Raw genomic sequence first — 22,382 nt, forward strand, 5'->3', positions numbered from 1 at the left:
CCTCACAAGGGTCGTGGGGGGTGCTGGCGCCTATCTCAGCTGGCTCTGGGCAGTAGGCAGGGTACACCCTGGACTAGTTGCCAGCCAATCGCAGGGCACACACAAAGACAAACAACCATCCACACTCACAAGCACACCTAGGGACAATTCGGAGCACCCAATTAACCTGCCATGCATGTCTTTGGAATGTGGTAGGAGACCGGAGTACCCAGAAAAGACCAACGTGGGTACGGGGAGAACATGCAAACTCCACCCAGGAAGGCCGGAATCTGGACTCGAACCGGAGCCCTCAGAACTGGGAGTCGGACGTGCTAACCACTTGTCCACCATGTACTTATAAACCCTTAATATTTGCTACCATTACTCATTTATATTTTGCAGACTCAAATATCCCAGTTTATTTGCATCACACTTTGTAACAACACTTTGAGTTCATAAAAACAAGTAATACACCACATACACAGTTACTCACCTGTTCATATTTGCTTTATTTAAACTACACTATTTAACGTCAGAACAAATAATCTGTGACAGCCTGGGATTCTGTCAGTCATCAAGCTGACAAAGTAACGCCACACCGCGCTTGATCCAGTGCTGAGGTCGCTTGGCCGTGGGCAACAACATCGGAATGACAAAATTGGTAGAATGTCCCGTTGTAGACAGAGTGCCCCTTCTCACGCTGGTCTTGTAGAGAGGAGAAACGTAGCGACCGTCAGATTCATCTGGAATGTCTTGTGCTGCATGGTGGAGAAAAAGAGGCAAAGAAAATATGAAGACAGACAACACTGAGATGAAGCAAGAAATGTTAAGACCCTGGAGGCATGAAAACAAAAAAAAACAAAAAACAAAAATCTGTTTAGTCATTTTATAACCAAATGCAAACGTACTGGGCTTTATCCAGATAATGGGCATCGTGTCAAATAGGATTTTGGGATACTGCTCCGCTAAAACCCCACTGCATGAGAGAAACAACACAATTGGATGTTGAACGTTACTTTTCAATTGGTTATCTTGCAATTCAAATAATGATCATTATTGACAAATACCCTTCTGTGGTCCCCTCTACCTTTTTTTGTCCCAGCGAGCTCCATCAAGAAACAATCCATTAATGTAGACACCATCTTCTGGAGGCGTGGCTGACTGTTCAATTGGTAGAACCTAATGGATCAAATCACAACAAAACACATGGAATGGCTCAAAGAAGTCCTTGATGAGCATTTATTCTCATAACTGACTGTTGGAAAAACGTGTGTTGACCTCAAAATCAAAGCCCAACAGGTCAATTGGAACATTGTATTTCCTGGCATAGTTCTGCGTGGCTCCCGTTAGGAAGGCCTGGGTGAAGAAGAATCCCGACAGCCAGAACACACTGGGCTTACCGGAGTTGAACCACTCCTACGGGCACACAGAATTCATGTGAAGTGGACAGGACATCCTCATGTCGAGACAGTTGTGACTCACCTGCAAAAACCTGAGCCTTGTTAGAAAGTCATTAATGTAGCTGCCCAGGGGCTTGAGGCTCGGGTACGAGCGCTTGGCCCATTGCTCTGGAACCTTGCCCACTGCCAAACTATTTGCAATTCCCTCCAGCTCTGCATCCATCACCACTAAACCCTTGAGGGCCTTTAGCAGGTTCTGAAGACTCACACGAATGGTACTACAAAGCCTAAGAAGAAAAAACAGGTCAGATGAGGTGGTTGACTTGACAGCAAATTCTATGCAATGTGTGTTAGTCCATACGTGTTGTAGCGCTCCATTTCTTGGACAAGCACAGTGTTCATACTCTCCTTGTAGAGCACCGGGTACTTCATGAGCGATACTTCGATGTCAAAATTATTTGGAAGCTGATGACATTAAGTAAATTCCATGACTTATGTAATATTGTATGACATAGTCTACATCAAGTCAAGTCTACATCATTCACTTAAAAAAATGTTTCACAACAAGATGCGCCTCAACTCAATTTATCAATGGCAAACCAATACTACACTTTGAAATGGGCAAATGAAAATATATGATCGGATCCATCATACCTTAGTGAGGATGTCATTGGCTATGTCGTACAGTGCATTGTCACTCCCTGAACTACCCCCTCCCTTAGAGCCTCCTCCCTGGGTTAGAAGCAGCGAATCAAACAACACCTTGGTCTGCTGCAGGTCCTTCGAAATGTCCACGTTTTCGTGCATCCCAAATATTTCTGGGTGCTGGGTGAGTGGAAGCTCCTGGTACGTCACAAAAGTATTGTTACGCTGTTGAAAATCTCACAAACCAATTACTGCCCACATGTATGATATAATGATGTACCTTGATAAACCGAAGGTAGTCATCATAGGAAGATTTAGGGGGGGCAACATATTCACCGCTAGGTGAGAAAGGATAAGAAGGTTTATCCACAACATCTCTGTTGTAGAAGTCGGCCAACATGGTGTTCAGGAGGCGCCGATCCCAGTTGTCAGTTACGCGGCCCCCATAGTTGCACTCTCCGGTCAAGTAAGTTATGGCCTCGAAGGGCACCTCCTCGTATTGATTGATAAACAACTACAGATAAAGACAGATGATATGCCTTAGGATGCATGTGATGGGAGCAATTTTGTGAGTGGGAGCGATTACCTGGAGCTGTCTGATACTTATGTGAAGGTCAGTCTCATTGAAGCCATATGGAATATTCCAGCCGAGTGGGCCAAACTTCCTTCTCTCCTGAACAAGCGCATGGAAGAAGCACAGGCCATACAGGAGCTTTTCCCAGACCTAAGAGCCAATACAGTAGAATTGATGTAAGAACTAAATCTGTATGTACTCCAGTGTGGTCAACTCATATCAGCACCCTGTGACTCACCAGTTCTTTATTTGTGCAGTTATTGAAGAAGTTTTGGTCACAAACAGGATCTGACATGTACGACTGCAGTATGTTTAGTCGCAGTCCTGTCGGGGGCTCATTTGTCATTTTCACTCCATTCTGCAGGAGGGTTACTGGAAACTGGTTTCAGAGAGCAGGCAGCTTCAGGGCCGAACTCGATAAAGCCAAACTGTTGTACAGATTGGCATACAGAGCATCACGTTGCACTTTACCTTGGGCGAAGGGTAGCTCGTGAGCCAAAGTCGGAAGTCTTCGTGGCATGTTGCGGGACTGAAGTCCTCACAGATCTTCTCCAGCGTGGACATCCAGGACACAGCCAGATGACAATTCTGCAAACACACCCATGTCCCATTCTGCATGGCGGTGGATATCATTTTGGTAGCAATGGGTCCTTGGCCCTGCCCCAGAGAAATGGACTGGAAATTGTTCCCTCCCATGTCCTTGTCAGTTGCAAACTTCAGTAAACCTGTGAAGCGTTAATGTGTCATGAATCCTTGAGTGTCAGAACTACATGAAGTTTCAGAAGTCAAGTGCAGAACCTACTGGCCATGGGATCAGCACCGGGAGAAAGCACAAACACCAGCGGGATGGTGGCGTTGGAGTCATTGTAGCTCTTGCTTAGGTCAAAGGGAGGAGGCTGAACAAAATTTTTCCCTATCTTAGCTATGACATAATTGTTCACACCTGGCACAATCTTGTCAGGCCTGAGACAGCGGACAATGATCATCTTCTGCAGTTCATTGAGTTTATCATCCCAGGGTGAGGGTAAAGGAACACTGCTCGGCTCTTTGCTGTCAAAAATAGGCTTGAAAAGTTCTGGGGTTGCAATGAAAGTGTCTCTGTGGAATAAACACAATTAAGGTGAAACCGTTCAAAAAATGTTGAATAATATTCTTACTCAAAGGCAATAGAATTGGGAACAATTAAATAAACCGTGAATCATTTTCTTACTTCACTCCTTTTAAGCCAGGAAGCTCATTGGCTCTACAAATCTCATCCCAGCTCTTATCTTGGAGCCAGCTGGGATCAGGATTAGCAAGCGTGTTCTGCAGGCCCACACCTCCCGTCATCAAGAAGATCAAGTCAGTGTACTCAATCTCACCTTTTGCCCTGATGGAAATGTCAGCATTTGTTTTATTGGCACCAGGCAGAAGAATGAACCAAATGGTTTGTGACACTCACAGAAGCAGATTGCAGCAGAGTATGAAGGAGAAGAGAAGTTTATCCTTCTCAAACAGAGAGCGACAGACATTGCAGAACAGGTTATAGGTGAAGTAGTCCACAAGGTACATGACCCTCTTTTCCAGAATCTTGGACTTTTTACTACATAAAAACAGGACAGGTTTTTCAGTGCAGCACACTCCAATTGCTTGACATGTAAGCATTGTGAAATTTGAGCATTAGCTGGCAAGAGAAAAAGGCTCATAAGTGTGATCAGTATGATCCCATTGCACTCATCACCGAGTAAAGATTGTGTGCATAACTTACCTGTCTTGGATCGAGTTTATGTAGAGGTTGACAAACCAGCTGAGAGAGTATTGATACATTGGGTCGATGTTGGTCAGGTCAGCAATGGTGAAGAACAGGACAGACGAGTGCTTGGCAATAGATCTGTAACATTCTCGAGACTCGGCTATCATGATCTCAGTCTCCTCTGCAATCTGGAGAATGCATTGAGACATTGCAGTCAAAGAATACAATCATCACATCAGCAACATGGATCGTTTATGTTGAGCCTTGCACTTGCCTTTTGTTTCTTTGTAATCTCATTGGACATGATCTTTGCAGAGTCTAGGACTTGAATGGCGCTCTCATCCTCCAGAATATTTCCCTCCGAGGATGAAAGTGTTTCAAGGATCTTGTCCTCAGTTTCCTTTAGCTGCCTGTTATTTGCCGCTGACTGTAAGATGAGTGCATTTCTTTCCTCTTCAAGCTCTGGCCTGCAAAGCAGACGTAGAAGAGGAAAGCTTGAATGAAGAGACCAAAGATTTGAGTGAAGGTTCAGTCAAATATGTCGTACCTTTCCTTGGCAACCACAATCCCCAGCAGCTGGTCCTCTAAGCCCTCTGGGGTGATCATGAAATTGAGCAAAGACACTTTGGTGGCCAGTTCTGGGAGATAATGAGGGTTCCTCAGCTTTGTGGTGATGTAGAAACGGAATTCTCGGGAGTACTCAATCACGCTCTCCCCCAGTTTTATACATTCCACGCCACCTAGGTGAAATAAGCATGACGACAGTTATCATTTTGACATGAAGTTCTCAATCCCGGGTGGCATTTTTGCCAGAATGCCCCATATTTGGCACCTTGTTTGAAGGTTTGCTTGAGGAGAAGAGGTTCCAGAGAGGGGTCCAGTTCTTCTCCTACATTTTCAAGCAGCAAGGGGCTTCCAAATTGAAGACAGTTTTCCAAAGTTCTCATGTAGTCATCATCCGTTAATTTGATAATGTGCAGCTTGTTCTCTTTCTCCGAATTCTTCACCCACTTGTTGGCCTGACCTTGAGGGTCAATCATCAGGGGCCTGAAAGAGCAGAGAAACACGAGGACAGTCCAGAGACTGAACGATTAACTGTTTCACAATACCATAACGGCAGAGAAATTATATTTGTACTCTGGACGGAAGGTAGCGGTGGTGCTGAATGCAGCCATTTAATTGCCGTAGTCTGTTTGAAGCTTCTCACCATCGACGTGAATTACTAGTAATGACACCATTGTCAATCGAGAACGAATCAGTGGGAAGGCCGGCGATGTTCCATGCCCTAATCTTAATGGGATCGCCCAGGGTCTTACTTAGAGAGAAGTCATCTGATGATGGAATGCTTTTAGACTAGAGACATAAAGTAAAATGAGAAACATGCATACATGTTAGAAATGGAAGAGAAAGACTTTGTGTGCCAACAAAGGAATTCGAAGACTTACTTGACACAATTTGATCCACTGAGTGGTGCAATCCTGTCTGAAGTTAGCAGTGAAAGCACCCAGGTAGGCCATGACACCAGCAGAGATAAGGACATCTCCAGTAAGATTGTCGTATGTGTTCTGCAGATCATCAGCAGCCTTGGACCATCTGAAAAATGATGTTTACTTCTTGGTACTGTAATTGCTTTAATCATAGAAAAAAAATCTTGAGCCTTTCTACCTTGTTTTCTCCCCACCCAGACCACCAATAAGTTTCTCAGCTCTCTCCAACTTCTGTTGACACAAATCCCTCTGGGCTTCTAGTTTGGCTTTTTCCTCTGTCTTCTCCTCAGATGTTCTTTTCAGGTCAGCCAAACGGTCCTCAACCTCCTTTAGTTTGACTCGCTTCTCTGATAGTGTGGCCATGGCAGAAGCCAGAGTTGCCTGAGCTTCTGCTTGTTTGGCCTTTTTGGGAGCCACGATCTAAAAACACAGAGGTAAGTATACCTGGACGCACAAGTGAAATTCATTGTTATGCGCAACAGAAACAAAGTCACACCTTCACCACCCTGTCATAGGACTCCATTGCTTTGATCCACTTGCAAAGACCCTCTGCTGCTGAGGAGGCTTTTGCCACCTTAGCTGGGCTGAAGTCAGGATTAGTCATGTAGGTGGCACGGATTTTTTGCATTGATTCCTCCTGTAACAAAGAGAGAGGTGATGAACTGATGGTACCTTCTTAACACGTTGCAAAAATGATTTATTGAAACTCACAGAAATATTGTCCTTATCATATTCTTTAAGATCCCTTAAAAAGTTCATGTCACCTAGCAGCTTCTTGCTTGGACCCCAGTAGTCCAAGACCTAAGCAATTAAGAAAATTTCATGGTAAAACAAATGCCACTATGATGATATTTACATGAAGACTTTTTTCTTTCCCATTGGAGATTTCTTTTCATCTGCAAACCTTTTTTCCAGACCCAGCAGGGTCTGCCACCTTATCTGGAGGTGTTCCCTTCATTACACACACGGCTGACATCACCAGCTTCACTCCAGCGGGAGGGTTTTTCATGGACTTCACAACTGTGATGTCAGCAGGCTGCAGTCAACAAGATAGCTGAAGGTCAAAGCGAAGGTCACAAACAAGGTACAAGTCGCTTCATTCACAGTTCTCACTTTTAAGGTGTTCAAAGCTGCAATTGCTTCCTCCAGGGCAGGGATGGCCTCAGCCAATTCACTATCACACTCATCTTTAAGAGCTTGAGCCTCAGCAGCTTGAACAGATGTCGCCTCCTCCTCAACACGCACAAGTTTACTTGTTGCTTCCACCTCAATAGACTCCACTGCGATCACCTATGTGTCATCACGGTAGGCTTTTCATATTTGTGTGGATTTTTTATAAAACACAATTGATGCTTAGTTCATCTCATCACCTTCATCATTCTATCGTTTTCCACCTGTGCCTCTTCCAGTTTGGGCTCTAAGTCTACGAGCTCAAGTTTCATCTCTCCAACCTTCAGAGGTACAATGTTAATAAAATAAAAAATAATAATAATAAAATAAAATAAATAAATAAACCGTTACATATTTGTGATGGTAAAAGAAGTAAAAACAATCAAATCAAATAGTAGCATATCATGTACCTGAGATTCAGCAAAGGCAAGTTTTTCCAGACCGTTGGTATATCTCCTCTTTGCCGTCATGATCGCATCTCTTTTCTTCGTGAGGAGCTCACTGAAAGCCGCCATGAGCTCCAGATAGGATGTGGGTGTAACATAATTATGGCGACCTAGCTCAGAGAGGAATCTGCAAAAGAAAGGGTCCTGCCTGTAGCCAATATACTGTATAAACGCTTATTTTTAATCGTCACGTCATACCTCTCTGAAAGTTGACTGGCAGAGGTGTGAAATGTTTTGCAAATAGGTATGACTTCCTTCCTTTCATCTTCTTTCATCTCCAACTGCTTCAGGAAAGAGTTGGCTACCCGTTCAAGAGCCTCCTCCGGCCAAGTCTGTCAAGGAACAGAAATGTGTTTAGATTTGCCAACAAACATTTACCACTTTCTACATTTGTGTGCCATGACTTGTTTCAAAAAAAAATTCCAGTTGGTCATGCATATTTAGTACCTGAAACCAGTTAATTGTGCAACAGTTAATAAGAGATGGAAACTGGCGCAGGCGATTGCGAAAGGCTTCGCCAATAGGACTGAAGGCCACAACGATGTGCAGGTTTTGCTTGCAGCGCGCCACAAAGTAGTTGAACAGAGTTAAAGAGCTCAACTCTACACTCTTGTTCTTCCTTTGGGCAATAGGACGCACTGTCTGGAAATGGGAAGACAATGAGATTACATAAATAAATGGTGATGTAGACGAGAACCACATTCCAGCAAGTACATAATACTGAGAAATAGAAAGTGCTTTAATTCAGGTCAAACCTCAATGATATCCTGTTTCTCATCTGTAGCAAACAGATTAGGCAGCTCTCCTGTGTTCAGGACACTGTTTACATCTTCAAGAAAAGCCTCATCTTTGATCTGAGCGTCAGTGATCAGAAAAACAATTCTTTGACCCTTCACCCCTGCATCCCTGAGCAGCTTCTGTAATATCAAATTAAAATGTGCTTTTTCAGAGAGCAAACCTCAAAAGGAAAAGAATAACGTGCTGTATGCAGGTTACAAGCACAACGCTGACCTTGAGGTCATCTCTCCACTCAACCATGCCGTAGCTCTTTGAGATCTCAGGCTGGAAAAGGTTCATCTTGGCGATGAACGTTGCCAAACGAGTGATGGATTGGCGCCCGCTGCCTCCCACTCCTACTAGGAGGGCGTTTCCTCCTGGCTGCTTCAACACACGGCTTATACGGGACAGGTGCTCCAAAACATAGCTACATCAGACAAAATGCCTTAAGAATGCTACGTCACCAACATTTAGGTAATTTATCAGCTCTGTTTTTAAAAGAAGAGTACTAAAACAATAATGAATGCCGTAGTTTTTATCATAATGCTGATATAATTTAGTCCTACTAGTTACAACAGTGTTACGATTATAATTTACCGAAAGATGACGAGATTCATGCGCCGCTTGTTGATCTGGTTGTATTCAACAAGACATGATTCCACCACCTCAGCAAAGCTTTCTACAGAAGGCACCTCGGCATACAAGCGATCCTCAATGTCGAGGTCGGGTTGCATGTAGTCGCCAAACAGTAGAGTCTGCATGTCTTGCTCAACCAACTGACAAATAAGAACATACCAAATTAAAACGGTTTCCAACCTTAAATTTCATTTTTGAAACACATTTTGATCACAGGCATCATAAATAGACAGGTCTGAGCAACCTACATCTAAATCCACAATCAGTTCAGCAAAAAAACGAAAGCCAACGTACTTTAGGGCCTTGTCTCAGGTGATCAAACACCTGTTTAAAGGCTTCATTGAAGTGATCTTTGAGGATCTTCGTCATCAGTTGATAGAACCACGCTCGGTCCTTGTCATCCACCAGACGGTCGTAAAAGACGCGGAAGACCTCGTGGACAAACAAGCGAATCATAGTGCGTTTGTTCTCCAGGGATTTGCTCTTCACAAGCAGGCATCCTTGTATAACACGTGAGAAGTCTCGCAGGTTAAAAGTGTAATGAGACTTTGCTGGTGTTGGAAGCAAGTTCTCCATGGCTTGCTTGTAGACCTTTGGATAGACATCAGGAAAACACAAGTATTGGAAAAACGGGTGCTAGTTGACAGGAATGTAAGTGTATTGGTCCTATCCGGAGATTCGGAGGACTCACTTCCATGGTTGCTGTCACCGTTTGGCTGCCGATAGTAAAATATTCCGGTGGAAATTCATTGTTCTTGAGATAGAACGCCACCATAATGGAGAAGATGCGAACCATGGTCTCATCACTGAAAGAATTGATGCCAAAAATGTTGAAGTGGCGTAGGAAGCGAGATGTCACAGCATTCCTCCCCCCACCAGGAGGGCCCATGGCAGTAATGATCTGGATGTCAACTAATTTGATGCCGGAAGTATCCTTCAGGTCATACCTGACAGAAAATCATGGGTTAGTCAAGCAGTGCATTTTGTCCTCTTCTATTCAATGTCCTTTGTTTGGTGTTGAGGTGGCAATGGCTCATACCACTTCTTGTGATCCATAAACTGTCGAAGAAGCTCCACGGGAGGCTGAGCTCCAAACTGTTCCAGTGCTGGCATATTCACATCATCGATGAATATGAGGTATTTCTTACCCATTGGAGGACCAAATACACCTTTCCGTCTCTTATCTAATTTGGCCATGATGATGTTCTACAAAACAGAGTAAACAATGAGGCCAGTCAAAGATGCAAGATCATTCATATTCATCAGTGGTTCCACCTGACCTGTGTTTGGTTGGCAGTGGTGCGGGCTGAGAAATTAATTGAAAGTGGCAAAAAGAGGTCTTTGTCCAGACCGTTCATCAACTTTTCCATTACATACACTGACTTTCCAGTGCCAGTAGGGCCAGCCAACAGCAAAGGCCTGCGCAGAGAAAGCGATATTGAAACAATTAACACAATTGGACAAATTAATATGTCTGTGACAAAACATACTCACATTCCATAGGTGATGCAAATGTCCATTAGGAAGGTGTAGCGAACTGAGTCAATGGTGGGAACAATGATGTCCTGTACTTTGGTGTTTTTATCCCCGAGGTTGACATTTTTGATGGCATCGTTCCAGTGAACCCATTTGCCTTTTCCTTTAAACTGAACAAGATATTAGATTAGACTGCAAAAGAGTGATGATAAATTTATAAAGATTTAAAAGACAAAAGCTTCCGAATGATGGAAATGGTACCTCATAGAAATAGTCATACACCAGGCCTTTCTCATCCACTGGGCAATCCCATTTGCCCACAATATCAGGAACTGGATGATCTGCAGATTTCCCACCCTCTGTATCCCTGATGAATTCACTAAATCTCTCCTTGCTCTTTGAATCACAACTGCCACCCACAGACCAAACGAGGGCGAAGGAAAAGGCTGCCTGCAATATCAAATTAGACAACCAGTTCACAAAAGTAAAAGGGCAATATTTGTCGAGAAAATATGACATTCATAACCAATATTTGTGACAAATTGTAAATATTTGTACCATGATCCAGCTGCGAATAGTTTTGTCATTTTTCTCTGTGTTTAGTGGTTCAATTAGCAGCATCTCAAACAGTCTACATAAGGACACAGAAGTGTTCCAGTTGGTTGTGGGGACAACTTCCTGTTAACAAAACGGTAATGACATGACAATATTCCTGTTTGTTCCAAACTTGTGAAAAAATCCTTTGGCCTTTGGGTTTTGTTAGTCCATGGTTTGGTCATACTTACTCTACAGTGTTTCCGCACTATCCTGAAGGCAGGTGGCAGCAGCCAGTGAAAGAGTTCTAGCAGCAGATTGCTATGGTCAGGATTTTTCAAAACCTCAGGGAGTGTGTTCATCCAGGAGAGCACTAAAGGCTCCCAGCCCAATTGAGAAGGTTCCATGTAGATCATACCACATCGACTGACAGTGGCAGGCTACCATGGGAAAAAGCACATTTTCAAAGATTGCCATTGTTACATCAGACTTGGCATTATGGGATAATTCGCAATGGACAGTTAGTTTAATTTAACATATTTGAAAGTTATTCAAACACTCCAAACTTACAGAGGCCTGTGAGAGATCCATCGCTTCAAAAATTAGACTCATCTGATTGGACATCTGAATAATTTCTCCACTCATTAGACACAACTATAACATAAAAAAGATGGTAAAGATAATAAATCACTAAAAACGCCCAGATATAATTTATGTATCTGGGCGTTTTTAGTGATTTATATAATATATATATATATATATATATATATATATACAGTATATGTATGTATGTACCTTTTTGTTGTCATCCAGCACAGTGTTCATACTTTCAATCCACAATGTATCTATGGGTCCGTCAAACACTACCCATTTACGGTCTGGTGTTTCAGCCGATGCATACTCGCGAAACGTGTTGGCTACAACCCCGTCTGTCCACTACAAAGAAAAAAATGACAAGGAGAAAATAAGAGCTCTGTAAAACAATGTGTCGATTGAATACATGAAGAGCCAAGATGCAGGCCTACCTCGTGAGAAACAAGATCAAACTGTCCAAAGAGCTGTCCCATGGTGATCGCCTTTGGATTCAATGTCCTGAAGATGACCTTTTCTTCCTCCCCGTAGCCTTTTTCATTCATCAGAATCAGTGTGTGAGCAAGAACATGGAGCACTTTGGTCTTCCCTGAAAATGGCTCTCCCACCAGCATGAACCTGAGGTCAAAACATTGGAACTCAATGTCTTGTTGATTCTTGTTTCTGTACTTTTTAGCCTAAAACATGAAACATAACACAACCAACAAAAGAGGTAATCCGGAATTTTAAAAGTAGCATACCCATGCCGGACTATCATCATCTCATATGTCTGGATCATCTTCCCTAAGAAGGTCTGTGTTGGCTGTACATTGTGCTTTTTACAGCACTCTGTAGCAACTTCTAAAAACAACTTCAGAAGACAAGACAATTATATTACAGTTTATGATATACTCTATATGAATCTGCATGGGTAAGGACAAAAATAAGTCAGACATTGACATATCTTACCTTATAATCAGCCTCAGGAAGGGAGATGCCAGGGAACAAATCACTGGTGATTCCATTGAACAGTGGAATATCATGTGAAAGAAACTTGGGCTCGTTAACATCTTTTATCGACCTTAGAAGCTAAATGTTAATACAGAAAACCATTATTTATAAACAGAACGTTGGTGGTTGGACAAAAGTGAAAACAATAGGTGTCTAATGCATAGTACCAGTATGTCCTCATTTTCGTCTGGATACTTGAGCTTGAGGTTTCCGGCAGCCACAAGTACAGCTTTGACAGCCCTCATGCCGTAATCGTAATGGAACTGGGAGGAAAGCTGCTCTGAACACAGCCTGTAAGTCATTGCAATCTTGACTGACAGAGGCTTGGCATTGAGGAATCCATATGAATAGAGCGAGATCTCTGCTATCAAAGCATAGTTGGGGACCATCATGGTGACTGTTCGAAACAACACCTAAGGAACATAAAAGAACACCACGTTAAGCTAAATAGAAAAATGCAAGTTGTGATCAAGTTACGTTTATTTATTTGACAGTCACATGATACTAATTCCAAATACACATTTTCTAACACATAATTTGTGATAAAATAGCCTATGTGTATTAACTGATTAAGTGAGAAGACCTTCAAGTTGTCAGGGAGTTCAGAGCGGCCTGCGTAACCAGGATTCATTGTGATGGACACAAAGCAGTTGGGGTTGAGTTTGAGCATGGTTCCTTCAAAGTCAAAGTACTCCAAGTCCATCTCAATAGCCCTCTGGATGCAAAGGACTTGCTGGGCCACTACGGACAAGACCTCAAGCTCGATACGGTTGAATTCATCAAAGCAAGCCCACGCTCCAGAAGAAGCCAAACCTTTGAAAAACTGAGAATATCCAGAAGAACACAAAGAGCTTTGTTAGAAGCAGAAACCATAAATAGATATGACTTTTTTTTTTTTCTGATGCTACTTTGCCCATTGCAAGATAATCCAGCCCATCGGAACAGTTGAAGACCACACATTGGACAGCTAACGCTTTAGCTAGATCCTTGGTTGTTTCCGTCTTTCCAGTTCCAGCTGGACCCTCGGGGGCCCCACCCAAATGGAGGTGAAAGGCACCAATCTGTGAACACAGGGAGAGAACTTCAGACATGAACTAAAACAATTGTTGAAATACAAAATCAAGAAACACTCCTAATCACTGTTATGTATACCAGAGTTCTGTAGCATCTGTCAGTCAGTGGGGTGATGACCAGTCGCGGAGAATTCCCGAGATACTCATAGGCATACTTAACATCACAGTTCATGATGCGAACTCGAACATCCCCGTTGCTCCAGTAGTAGCGAAGCTGGGCTAGCCATCGGAAATCACTTTCGTTTTCTAAACCTATAATTAATGCATGTACAGGCTTACATGTATTTTCTTTGAACAGAGTAATGGAAAACCAGTGTAACAGCATTGTGAATGTAAACCTTTGTGCCATTGACGTACCATGCTCAATTAGTTCCATAACCACATCCCTGGCATGGACATCAATTGTCACAAGTGCTCCCAAAGTAATTCGTGTTTGTTTGGCTAGTGTCCCTCTCACCAAGCCCACAATGTCATTCAGCTGTATCTGGAGTTTCTGGAAGTAGTTTTTCACACCCTGAAGAAGCAGCCATAGACATTACCCATTGTCACTGAATCAAGTCAGTTGCTCAAAAGTCAGACCAATTGATGACAATTTGTGAAGGTGAATATCACATTTTCATTTTATGTCAAGGATTATTTAACCAACTTCCTTTTCTGGAAACTTACTCACTTCAGTCCCTGACCTGATGGCTTCATGTACCTCCAGTGTCCAGAACATTTGTGAGGTACATATCACCACCTGCCCGGGCCACTCCTTCACCCACTGGTTCCGTGGGGTTTCAGCATAGGCCTGTCAAGACAACAATTCTAATACAAGTGACTTGTTGCTTTGCCTTCTTTCAACCAAAAAACAAAAACAATCTGACCTGTGTGTTTTTTTTTTTTTTTTGTTATTTTGAGTTAAGTCATCTCACCATTCTGGAGCGATCCACTACATCTCTGACACTGCGAATCATCAAGTCTTCCACCTGTACCAACCACTTCTCCACAGCTCCTTTGGTCTCAGCTGTGGAGATGAGTTGGATTATCTCAACACGCTCCCCTTCACTGCTGTGCATAGCCTGGTTAAAACAGTCAGCCTTTAAGTACAGTCCATCAACAATTTGCACTGTTTCCATGTACTGTAGCAAGCACACTTTCGAATGCCTACCTGGATATCAAGGTTTGGTAGGAAGTCTAGCTTGGCAATACCCTCAAAACACTTTTTCAGGTGAGGCTGTACACGCAGAGGATCCTTGGTCTCAGAAAGAATTTCCAGCATTTCATCATTGGACAAAAAGAAGAACCTGGGTGACGATCAGCAAAGCCAAGATTATTGTTGACATTTGGGATTTACAAAAGCTGTAAAGCTGAAAGAAAATGATGTTTTCTTTGTTCACCGTGGAAAAAAGAGACGCTTTTTCTCCAGGTAGTTGTTTAATCCTTTCATAATGGTGTCCAAGTGGCAGTTTGACTCTTGTAGCTTCTCTAGTATCCCAGGCATTGAGGTTGCCTCCAGAAGCTAGGAGAAGACAATTTCATGACTATTGTCATCAATAGACCACTGGTTACTAGCAGGTTGCGACAATCACCTTTGAGTCCTTAACACAGTGCTTCATGACTTCCTTCCAGTTTTTGTCAACTATTTGGAAAAGTCGTCCTTCTTCTGGAATCTGCTGCATGATGTCAGCAGAGCAAAATATGGGCTCAAGGTAAAGCCATTGTGCCTGCACCTTCAACCACTCATCAATGGTTTCCTGGATGCAAAGAAGGCGCTCCTCCCAAATCTAAATCACAACCCAGTTTGGGGAAAGCCATTTACAAGAGTCCTTATCATACATATTGTCATTAAATGTGTTATGTAACCTTGATCTCTTTCTCAAGGGGCTTGATATACGGTGAGCTCCTCATCGTCTGAGTTTTCACAATCTGGTCATCTAGCATTGCCTGAATTTCATCCAAAGCAGTCAGGATGGACACGCCAGTGTCTCTGTAATGTTGATGCTGGAGAGAAACACTATCCCAAGCAGTCACCATGCTTTTCATGGCTTTCTCCATGGAAAACTCCTACATGGATGCAATAAGGAGGATATATATTATGAAACCTATTGGTGGGTCTTTCTGAGTTTCTTTTTAGCACAATTTAAAAAAAACAACAACCCTGAAGAATCCTTACTTTACTAGCTGAAGCACTGATCGACTCAAACCTTTCCAGGTAAGGAGTCAAGTTTTGTTTGAGAACTTTGCGTAGAGTTGTACCAGCATCAGGAGTGAGATCATACCCAACGATTTGTGACATCTGTTTCCAGTGGCGATCTCTGATGCCCTGATTACACAGGACTGACACTAAAGGGATGTGCTCCTATAGTATAATAATAATTTGTAGTTAGAAAACGTGATCATGAAACTTCATGAGCACATTCAATAAACGGTAGGCAGGATACCTTGAACTCTTTGACTTGCTCTAATATAGTGGAGCACAAGTCTGAAGGACTGTCATCCTTGTTTGTATCTTCTCCAACGTGTCGTCTGGACAATCCAGTTGTTTTTGTAGTATCCTGTTTATTCATGCTCTTTTTCTGCTGGAAGTGCTTCAACATCTTGAAGATCTCCCTGAAGAATTCATCTACTTTTACCTCCATCCCCTCGCTATCTAGGTCCGCAAAAGAACCATCCATCCAGCTATTGCCAGAGAGAATATTAGAGGCAATACCGAAAACAAATCACAAAATTTAACCTAGGACCGAAGGCAGACCTGCTCTTTGCGCGTTGCCACTTTAGGAGGAGTCCAAACAACTTGTGGTACTGCTCAACACTGTCTCTGATGACCTCCACTTCTGGGTAATATGTTTGGTCCCACTGATGAAACGCCTCATCTTTGTGGATGTCAATGATTGTTTCTTCGGCCTCCTGAAGAAGGTTCTGAACTGTCCTGACTTCTGTCAAGTACTATCAAAATAATTATTGTTTAAATATAGTTGAAAAAATGCAAAATCCTGCAAATGACCAGACTGTTATCAAATCTGTAGGTATTATATTTCCCTGCATGGGGATTACGATATATAATACCCCGAAGGAGAAGTTGTATTTTCACTCATAAAGAGATGAGTGAGTCTAGTGATAATAATAGCTTAAATATTTAGGTCAGTTCATTTGCCAAACCGAGCACCAATGTGGAGCAAAAATGATCCACAATACCTGCTGCATCATATCAAGCTCAGAGCAGTGAGGGAACTCGTCAACCCTTCGTTCCAACTTGGCCAAATGAACCGTGACCCTTTCTCTTTTAGCAAGCATCTCCTTCTCCCCTTTGCTCTTGGCTTCCTGCAAAACCTGAAAACACACATCTCCATTCTATGAACATACTTGAAAAGAACATGTTGGATCAAACCGGCGCATTACCTCATCGCTGAGTTCAAACACCTCTTGGATTTTCAATGGCCACGTAAAAACAGTTGAACTGAGTTCTAGATCTTCCGGTTCAAATATGTGGACATCGAGGAGGTAGCTCAGTCTGCTGTGGGCTTTCTGACAGATGATTAGAAGATCTAACTCAATAAATCAAGAAGCTTTTGGGATTGTAAAATCAGTTACACAGCTGTGAATTATACCTTTATCTTTTCATGAAGACCCGCAATACTCTGTGTCTTCGTAGTTTCAATGTAGTCAATAATTCTGGCCATGTCATCTGTAGTCTCGGGCACATTCAAAGCATTTCCTCGGATGGTTTCAAAATCTGAGACGATCCTTTCAAAAGAAACAAAACCATTCCATGTAGTGAAGGAGCCCTGTTCAACACTTAAAACGTGAGACTCACTGTAGATTTTGTTCCGTGTGTTTAGTTTTCATGTTGCTGATAAGTATTTCAGCATAAGCTTCAGCTTTTATAGCCAGTCCCTGGTTCAGCTCCTCACAATACATTTGGACCATTGGAAAGTGAACCTTGGCTGGGAGGTTGCCAAGCTTTCTTGACAAGTCACGGAACTCCTCTACTTGCTGCAAAGCACAGTCAGATCACACACTAACATTCATCAGGAAAGAGTGGCCCAGTAAACCTGTGAAGTTGTGCATTCTCACCTGAATATATTCAGCAAATGAGTGAGCTTCTTCTAAAAAGGTCTCAACTCGAGCTTGAGCAGTTCCATTGACTAACCAGTCATAGCCGTCAACTACAAAATAATTGTGTTACAAACGCATGCTATAAAATAATTGGGTATATGATGACATGGCTTGAGATTATGTTTCCATTACCGTAATTCTGAAAGTATCGATCAGGTTCTTCTAGATGCTTGCGCACAGTTGCCGTTACAGTCGAATGAGCCCAAGCAAGCGTGTGATCAGGGGCCTTGGCATCCACAAACGCAGATGTGGATTCAGCCAGCCATGACTGAACCGTCTGGACTTTCTATGGATCAAAACCATCTCTAAATATACTTCAATATTCAGATTGGGCCGGAGGGATTTGGCACAAAATGATCTATTACACGTTTTCTTACCTGCAGTGTATTTGTAATGGCGTTAAGAATTTCAAAAACATCTGCTTCAAGTTCTAGTGAGGTGGGGTATATTCCCATCTTTTCATCATGAAATGTCAGGGACATATGAAAGATTGGTAAAACGTGGTAGTTGTCCGGATGGAACGGGAAGACAAACCCTTCCACACTCCTCTGAAGCAGGTTTTTCAACTGGGATTTAATTGGAAAGAACAAGTAGGATCGGAATTTGTCATGGAGGGGAAAACGACGGTGTCAATGAATTCAATGGAAATAGAAATCTGAAGACAAAGACAAATTACTAAAAAGACCAATGTTGGATTGGCAGAACTCCACCTGATTGGAGATGAGGGTGCAGGCGCAGTCAAAGAAAGAATCCATGACATCTTCTTGAACTGAACCCAGTGTTTTTGGACTTGTTAATAAATTGATGACTTTCGGGAACCAGGTATTCATGATGTGTTCTTCTGCTGTCTCACATTCTGCAGCCAAGACTTTATGCAACTCCTTGCCATCAACAGGTCCCAAAGCCCTGAACAGTAATAATGTCCAACTTTGTCCAACAGCACGAGTACTTGCTTATTTGAGGTTCTTTGAATTTACATACCTATATCCTCTAAGATCCACCAAGGCCATTGAAGAAAAGGTGACGTGTCCAATTTCAAGAATAGTTTGCATTACAGGATGCAAAATGTGCAAATTTGCCTTCATCAGCTTCCGGTTTGTGACAAAGTTCTCACATCGTGTTTTGGAAAATTCAAGAATACTACAAAATAAAATCAATTTTACAGAGGTGGCATAAAAACGCCGCTGGTGACTGTTTATTCATTGAGGACGAATCATATGTGGCCATAAAACACTCACTCAGGTGGTAGAGACGTCTGCTTTTCCAGAGGAGGTTTTTCAGATTCTGGATCCTTCAGGAATGTGTCCACTAAAATGAATTCATGTAGTGTTTTCACAAAGGGTCGGAGTACAGCACACATAGACACAAACATTGTTAATTGTCAGATACCTGTATGTTTAATGATAACATCATGGAAGTTGTCGCTGACTTCTGTAAGGAGCTGATGCAGGAGTTTGTTTTTCTGAGGGCTGTCTTTAAGTTGAGGGGGGACTGAACCGTCGAAGGAGTCCAACCACTCCTGCGGGATTGGAATGACTGGGCGGCTTTCTACGCACTGCCTCAAGAATATGTAGTTCATCTGCACACAAGGAAATAGATGAATCATTTTTTTGTAAATGAATGCAGAATACTGCACAACTGGAATTTGCTTTCGAAAAGTCAACTCACTCTGTGTTTCCGAGCCTCACTTTGCATCTGTAAGGCAAATGTTGAAAGACAACACATTAAATTGTTGTTGCTGTTTTTTTTTTCTTCTTCTTAATTTTGATGATTTGTGACAGTTGTGCGAACATTAGTTTGTAAGAATACTGTAGGACGATCATCTTACACTTGGAGAGAGTTGAGGCTCTGGTGATGGGCTGCGCACAACTCGCCCCCTCTCTTTGTTCTGTTTGTAAGCTTCCACTGCTTGGGACACAGCCATACAGCTGCCACTTTGCAGGAAGCCAATTGGCCTGCAACAATGATTGACAGTCTGTGTGCAGCACAATGAATCTTTGTATTTGTATCTGTAGCTAAATGTTTTTTTGTTTTTTTTTGGAGGGGGGGTTCTGTGTGTGTGCGCGTGTGGGCTATATACCAATACTAAAGTTACTCAAAGAAGCTACTAAAGAAAAAGTCCAAGTGTGTTTTCACATACTTGGCCAATGAAGTTGATTTTGACACTCAGATTGTTTCAGGTCAAAATGAAGAAAAATAATGAGGTACAATTACTTTGTGATTTTACTTTTCAGGTACTTGAGTATTTTTCTGATATATATATATATATATATATATATATATATATATATTTATTTTATTTTTTTATTTTTTATTTTTTGTTAAATAACTTTTACTGCCTACATTTTAAAACAGATATCTACTGTGTCATGTCTAAGAAGTAGAATTTCATTAGTCTTCCTGTTTTATTTTGGTAAATGTCTTGCTCCCTCCCTTTCTGACAACTTGCCCTTCCTGTTTCCTGATGACCTTCCCCGCCCTGATTGTTTCCACCTGTTTCTACTTAGTATGTGTGTATATATAGTCTGTGACACAAAAAAAATTAAGTGCGGCGGAGTTGACCGCGGAAAAAAGAAAAGGTGGCTAGCTTTACCTCAGTTGTTGACAACTCAGTGCTTGCTTGTGACCGATACTTCATGCTAACGTTAGCTCAGCTTTGACAAAGTCCCCAATTTATAATGCGTCACGCCAAAAAATATGTTGTCAGTGACAAAAATAAACTTGTCACAAAAACAGCCCCTTACTGTTTGTTGTGATTTTGCAACACTTATTTAGCATGTCTCACCCGTGCATTCGGTTGTCCTGACGGCAACCGGCCGGACGCCAGCGGGAGAATACGATGCGTTCACAATGCCGACATCGACATCGGACATATTAGACGCTTAAACGTCGCTGTTGTACGGCAAACCTGGCACAACCTATTGCTGCTAGACCGTAATTGGTGCTCAGTACTGTCTAAAACAGACTTTGAAGTGGAATTTTGTCACTGATATCGATTCACATGCTGCCAAACACACGAATATGGTGTGTATATATGTTGAGTTAAGAGTTCTTTCAATTCCTACGTTCCCTGAAGGCACTGTCACTGGGGGGTGTTTCCAAAGCGCTTTTGGGCAGCTGTCACTCATGATTCCACGCCCCGCTCAGTTGACACCACGCCCCCATGTAACATTCGGGTCAAAAGTCTGAAACTGAAAAAAAGAGACTTGAAACTGAAAAAAAAAAAGATCTGAAAGTGAAAAACGATTTGAACGTGAAAAAAAAATTTTGAAACTGAAAAAACGTGTTGAAACCCCCCAAAAAATAAGATCTGAATCTGAAAAGAAAAAAACATGCAACTGAAAAAATTAAGACCTCAAATGTCAAAATATATATGGAAGCAAAAAATGAGAATAAATAATTTATTCAAAGGCAGGACCGAAGGGAATCAAAATTAATTTTGACCCGAAAAAACTTTTCACATGCTTATTTTTATTTTGAATACCTTTTTATATTTTGTGAAATTCAAGATCAACACAACAATTTTCAGTTTCGAGTTTTATTTTTTCAAGTACAAAACTTTTGGCCCTAATTTAACTCCATACTTGTTACTTTACAAAAAACCTCTGCATTATGATGACACGGTGTGGGGAAAAAAAAAAAAAAAGACAGACAGTAAATGGTGATATTTTCTATATTGCTTGCCCATCCATGGCCTTATTTAAACATTATTTGATGTTGTCAGCTCCAACAATGATTTGTGTTGTACAGTGAAATTTGTTGTACATCGTACAACTTCAATCATTCATCTATTCTCAGTGTAACAAAAAAAAAAAAAATGTTTTAGTGTATTATCGTAAATGTGGCTGATGTTTATGTTATGAGAATATGTTTTTAAATAATATATTTAATATAAATAAAGCCTGTTCCAACTGATGCTCACTTTTTCTTTCTCAGTCCGAACAATATGAAAATTAATAATAGAGCGAAACTATTTTGTGTGCTGCGTGAATTTTTTCCCCCCACCAAATTATCATGTGGGTATTATACATAACTGACAGTAAATTGCATTTTTCCTTTTGTACTACATTTTAGAGCCTACATTTTTAAACTTTCACTCAAGAAAGGAGTTAAATAGGTATTTCTTTTTTTTTTTTAACCAATAAAATAATTACACATTATGTAAAACAAACAACTTTGAACTGGATACATACATTGGTAAATGGAGTCGCTGTTGTTGCACTTTCCTCCATCGTTGTTCCAAAAGTTGATTGTGAGTCTTGTGTCTCTGCTTAGTTGACATTTCTGGCAACAAATGATTGTTTTTATTGTTATCTTAGGTGCACCTGTAAAGAGACTTTTTTTTTTTAATTGAAAACGTCATACATAATGAATGTTTCTAGAAGGCTACTTACCATTGAGATAATACGTGCCTTTTCGTTCACACAGTTTTTGCAGCGCTTATTTTACTAATAGAATCCTACTGACATTATCCCCATTGACTTTTGTGCGGCATGTTTCGGCGCGTCGTTGCCATAGATACACCACTACCGAGACGCTACTCAGGAATAGGGCGGGACTTGTATTTTTTTTTTCTCTCTCTTGTAGCGAGTAGTGACGGGAGTCGGAGGCGGAGTGTTGAACTCCGGAGCCAAAGACTGGCGTTTTATTGATATCAGCAACAACAACTCACTCTGCGCGAGGCTCACAGACCTACTAACATTTCGTCCTTTTATCCTTTCATCCTAACCAACTCCTCCCACCCGGAACTCCCCCTTCGTCCCAATGTTCCGTG

The 22,382-nt window shown here is 41.8% G+C and overlaps 1 protein-coding gene across 1 annotated transcript; it reads right to left on the reverse strand.

Annotated features, from left to right (window-relative positions):
* Positions 1 to 476: 476 nt before the first annotated feature.
* LOC144013985 (dynein axonemal heavy chain 12-like) lies at positions 477 to 22,147 on the reverse strand. The gene is made up of 74 exons (XM_077513437.1): positions 22,003 to 22,147; positions 21,802 to 21,933; positions 19,437 to 19,563; positions 19,277 to 19,303; positions 18,998 to 19,187; positions 18,847 to 18,916; positions 18,590 to 18,748; positions 18,319 to 18,514; positions 17,986 to 18,174; positions 17,741 to 17,894; positions 17,567 to 17,658; positions 17,307 to 17,485; positions 17,101 to 17,236; positions 16,892 to 17,017; positions 16,688 to 16,822; positions 16,245 to 16,438; positions 15,934 to 16,171; positions 15,666 to 15,851; positions 15,356 to 15,556; positions 15,082 to 15,276; positions 14,890 to 15,011; positions 14,661 to 14,796; positions 14,425 to 14,571; positions 14,181 to 14,300; positions 13,868 to 14,024; positions 13,590 to 13,762; positions 13,346 to 13,498; positions 13,021 to 13,260; positions 12,605 to 12,850; positions 12,396 to 12,515; positions 12,188 to 12,297; positions 11,882 to 12,065; positions 11,652 to 11,792; positions 11,427 to 11,510; positions 11,108 to 11,296; positions 10,881 to 11,000; positions 10,584 to 10,772; positions 10,341 to 10,492; positions 10,127 to 10,265; positions 9,886 to 10,052; positions 9,538 to 9,793; positions 9,141 to 9,437; positions 8,808 to 8,986; positions 8,445 to 8,637; positions 8,189 to 8,350; positions 7,881 to 8,075; positions 7,632 to 7,765; positions 7,398 to 7,560; positions 7,188 to 7,268; positions 6,931 to 7,107; positions 6,722 to 6,853; positions 6,529 to 6,618; positions 6,314 to 6,454; positions 5,996 to 6,237; positions 5,776 to 5,923; positions 5,538 to 5,683; positions 5,163 to 5,377; positions 4,878 to 5,070; positions 4,605 to 4,797; positions 4,346 to 4,518; positions 4,040 to 4,180; positions 3,809 to 3,967; positions 3,401 to 3,696; positions 3,070 to 3,323; positions 2,837 to 2,977; positions 2,611 to 2,748; positions 2,305 to 2,538; positions 2,034 to 2,222; positions 1,741 to 1,844; positions 1,462 to 1,666; positions 1,258 to 1,395; positions 1,067 to 1,158; positions 888 to 955; positions 477 to 737 (listed from the first exon to the last, which is right to left on the reverse strand). Exons 2-74 carry the CDS (start codon positions 21,888 to 21,890, stop codon positions 547 to 549), a joined length of 11,832 nt encoding a protein of 3,943 aa, XP_077369563.1. The 5' UTR covers positions 21,891 to 21,933; positions 22,003 to 22,147; the 3' UTR covers positions 477 to 546.
* Between the last annotated feature and the right edge of the window lie 235 nt (positions 22,148 to 22,382).

Source organism: Festucalex cinctus, chromosome 2 (genome assembly GCF_051991245.1).
Source record: "Festucalex cinctus isolate MCC-2025b chromosome 2, RoL_Fcin_1.0, whole genome shotgun sequence".
In the NCBI taxonomy this organism is placed as follows: Eukaryota; Metazoa; Chordata; class Actinopteri; order Syngnathiformes; family Syngnathidae; genus Festucalex; species Festucalex cinctus.

What these genes read in the sequence shown, in the direction of transcription:
- LOC144013985 (XM_077513437.1), bottom strand. Translation starts at nt 21,890, where the DNA reads ATGTCAACTAAGCAGAGACACAAGACTCACAATCAACTTTTGGAACAA. An exon ending in TTCCTGAGGCTGATTATAAG is followed by an intron (nt 12,298 to 12,395) that starts GTAAGATATGTC and finishes TGTCTTCTGAAG; the next exon opens with TTGTTTTTAGAAGTTGCTAC. An exon ending in AAAACGATAGAATGATGAAG is followed by an intron (nt 7,108 to 7,187) that starts GTGATGAGATGA and finishes GATGACACATAG; the next exon opens with GTGATCGCAGTGGAGTCTAT.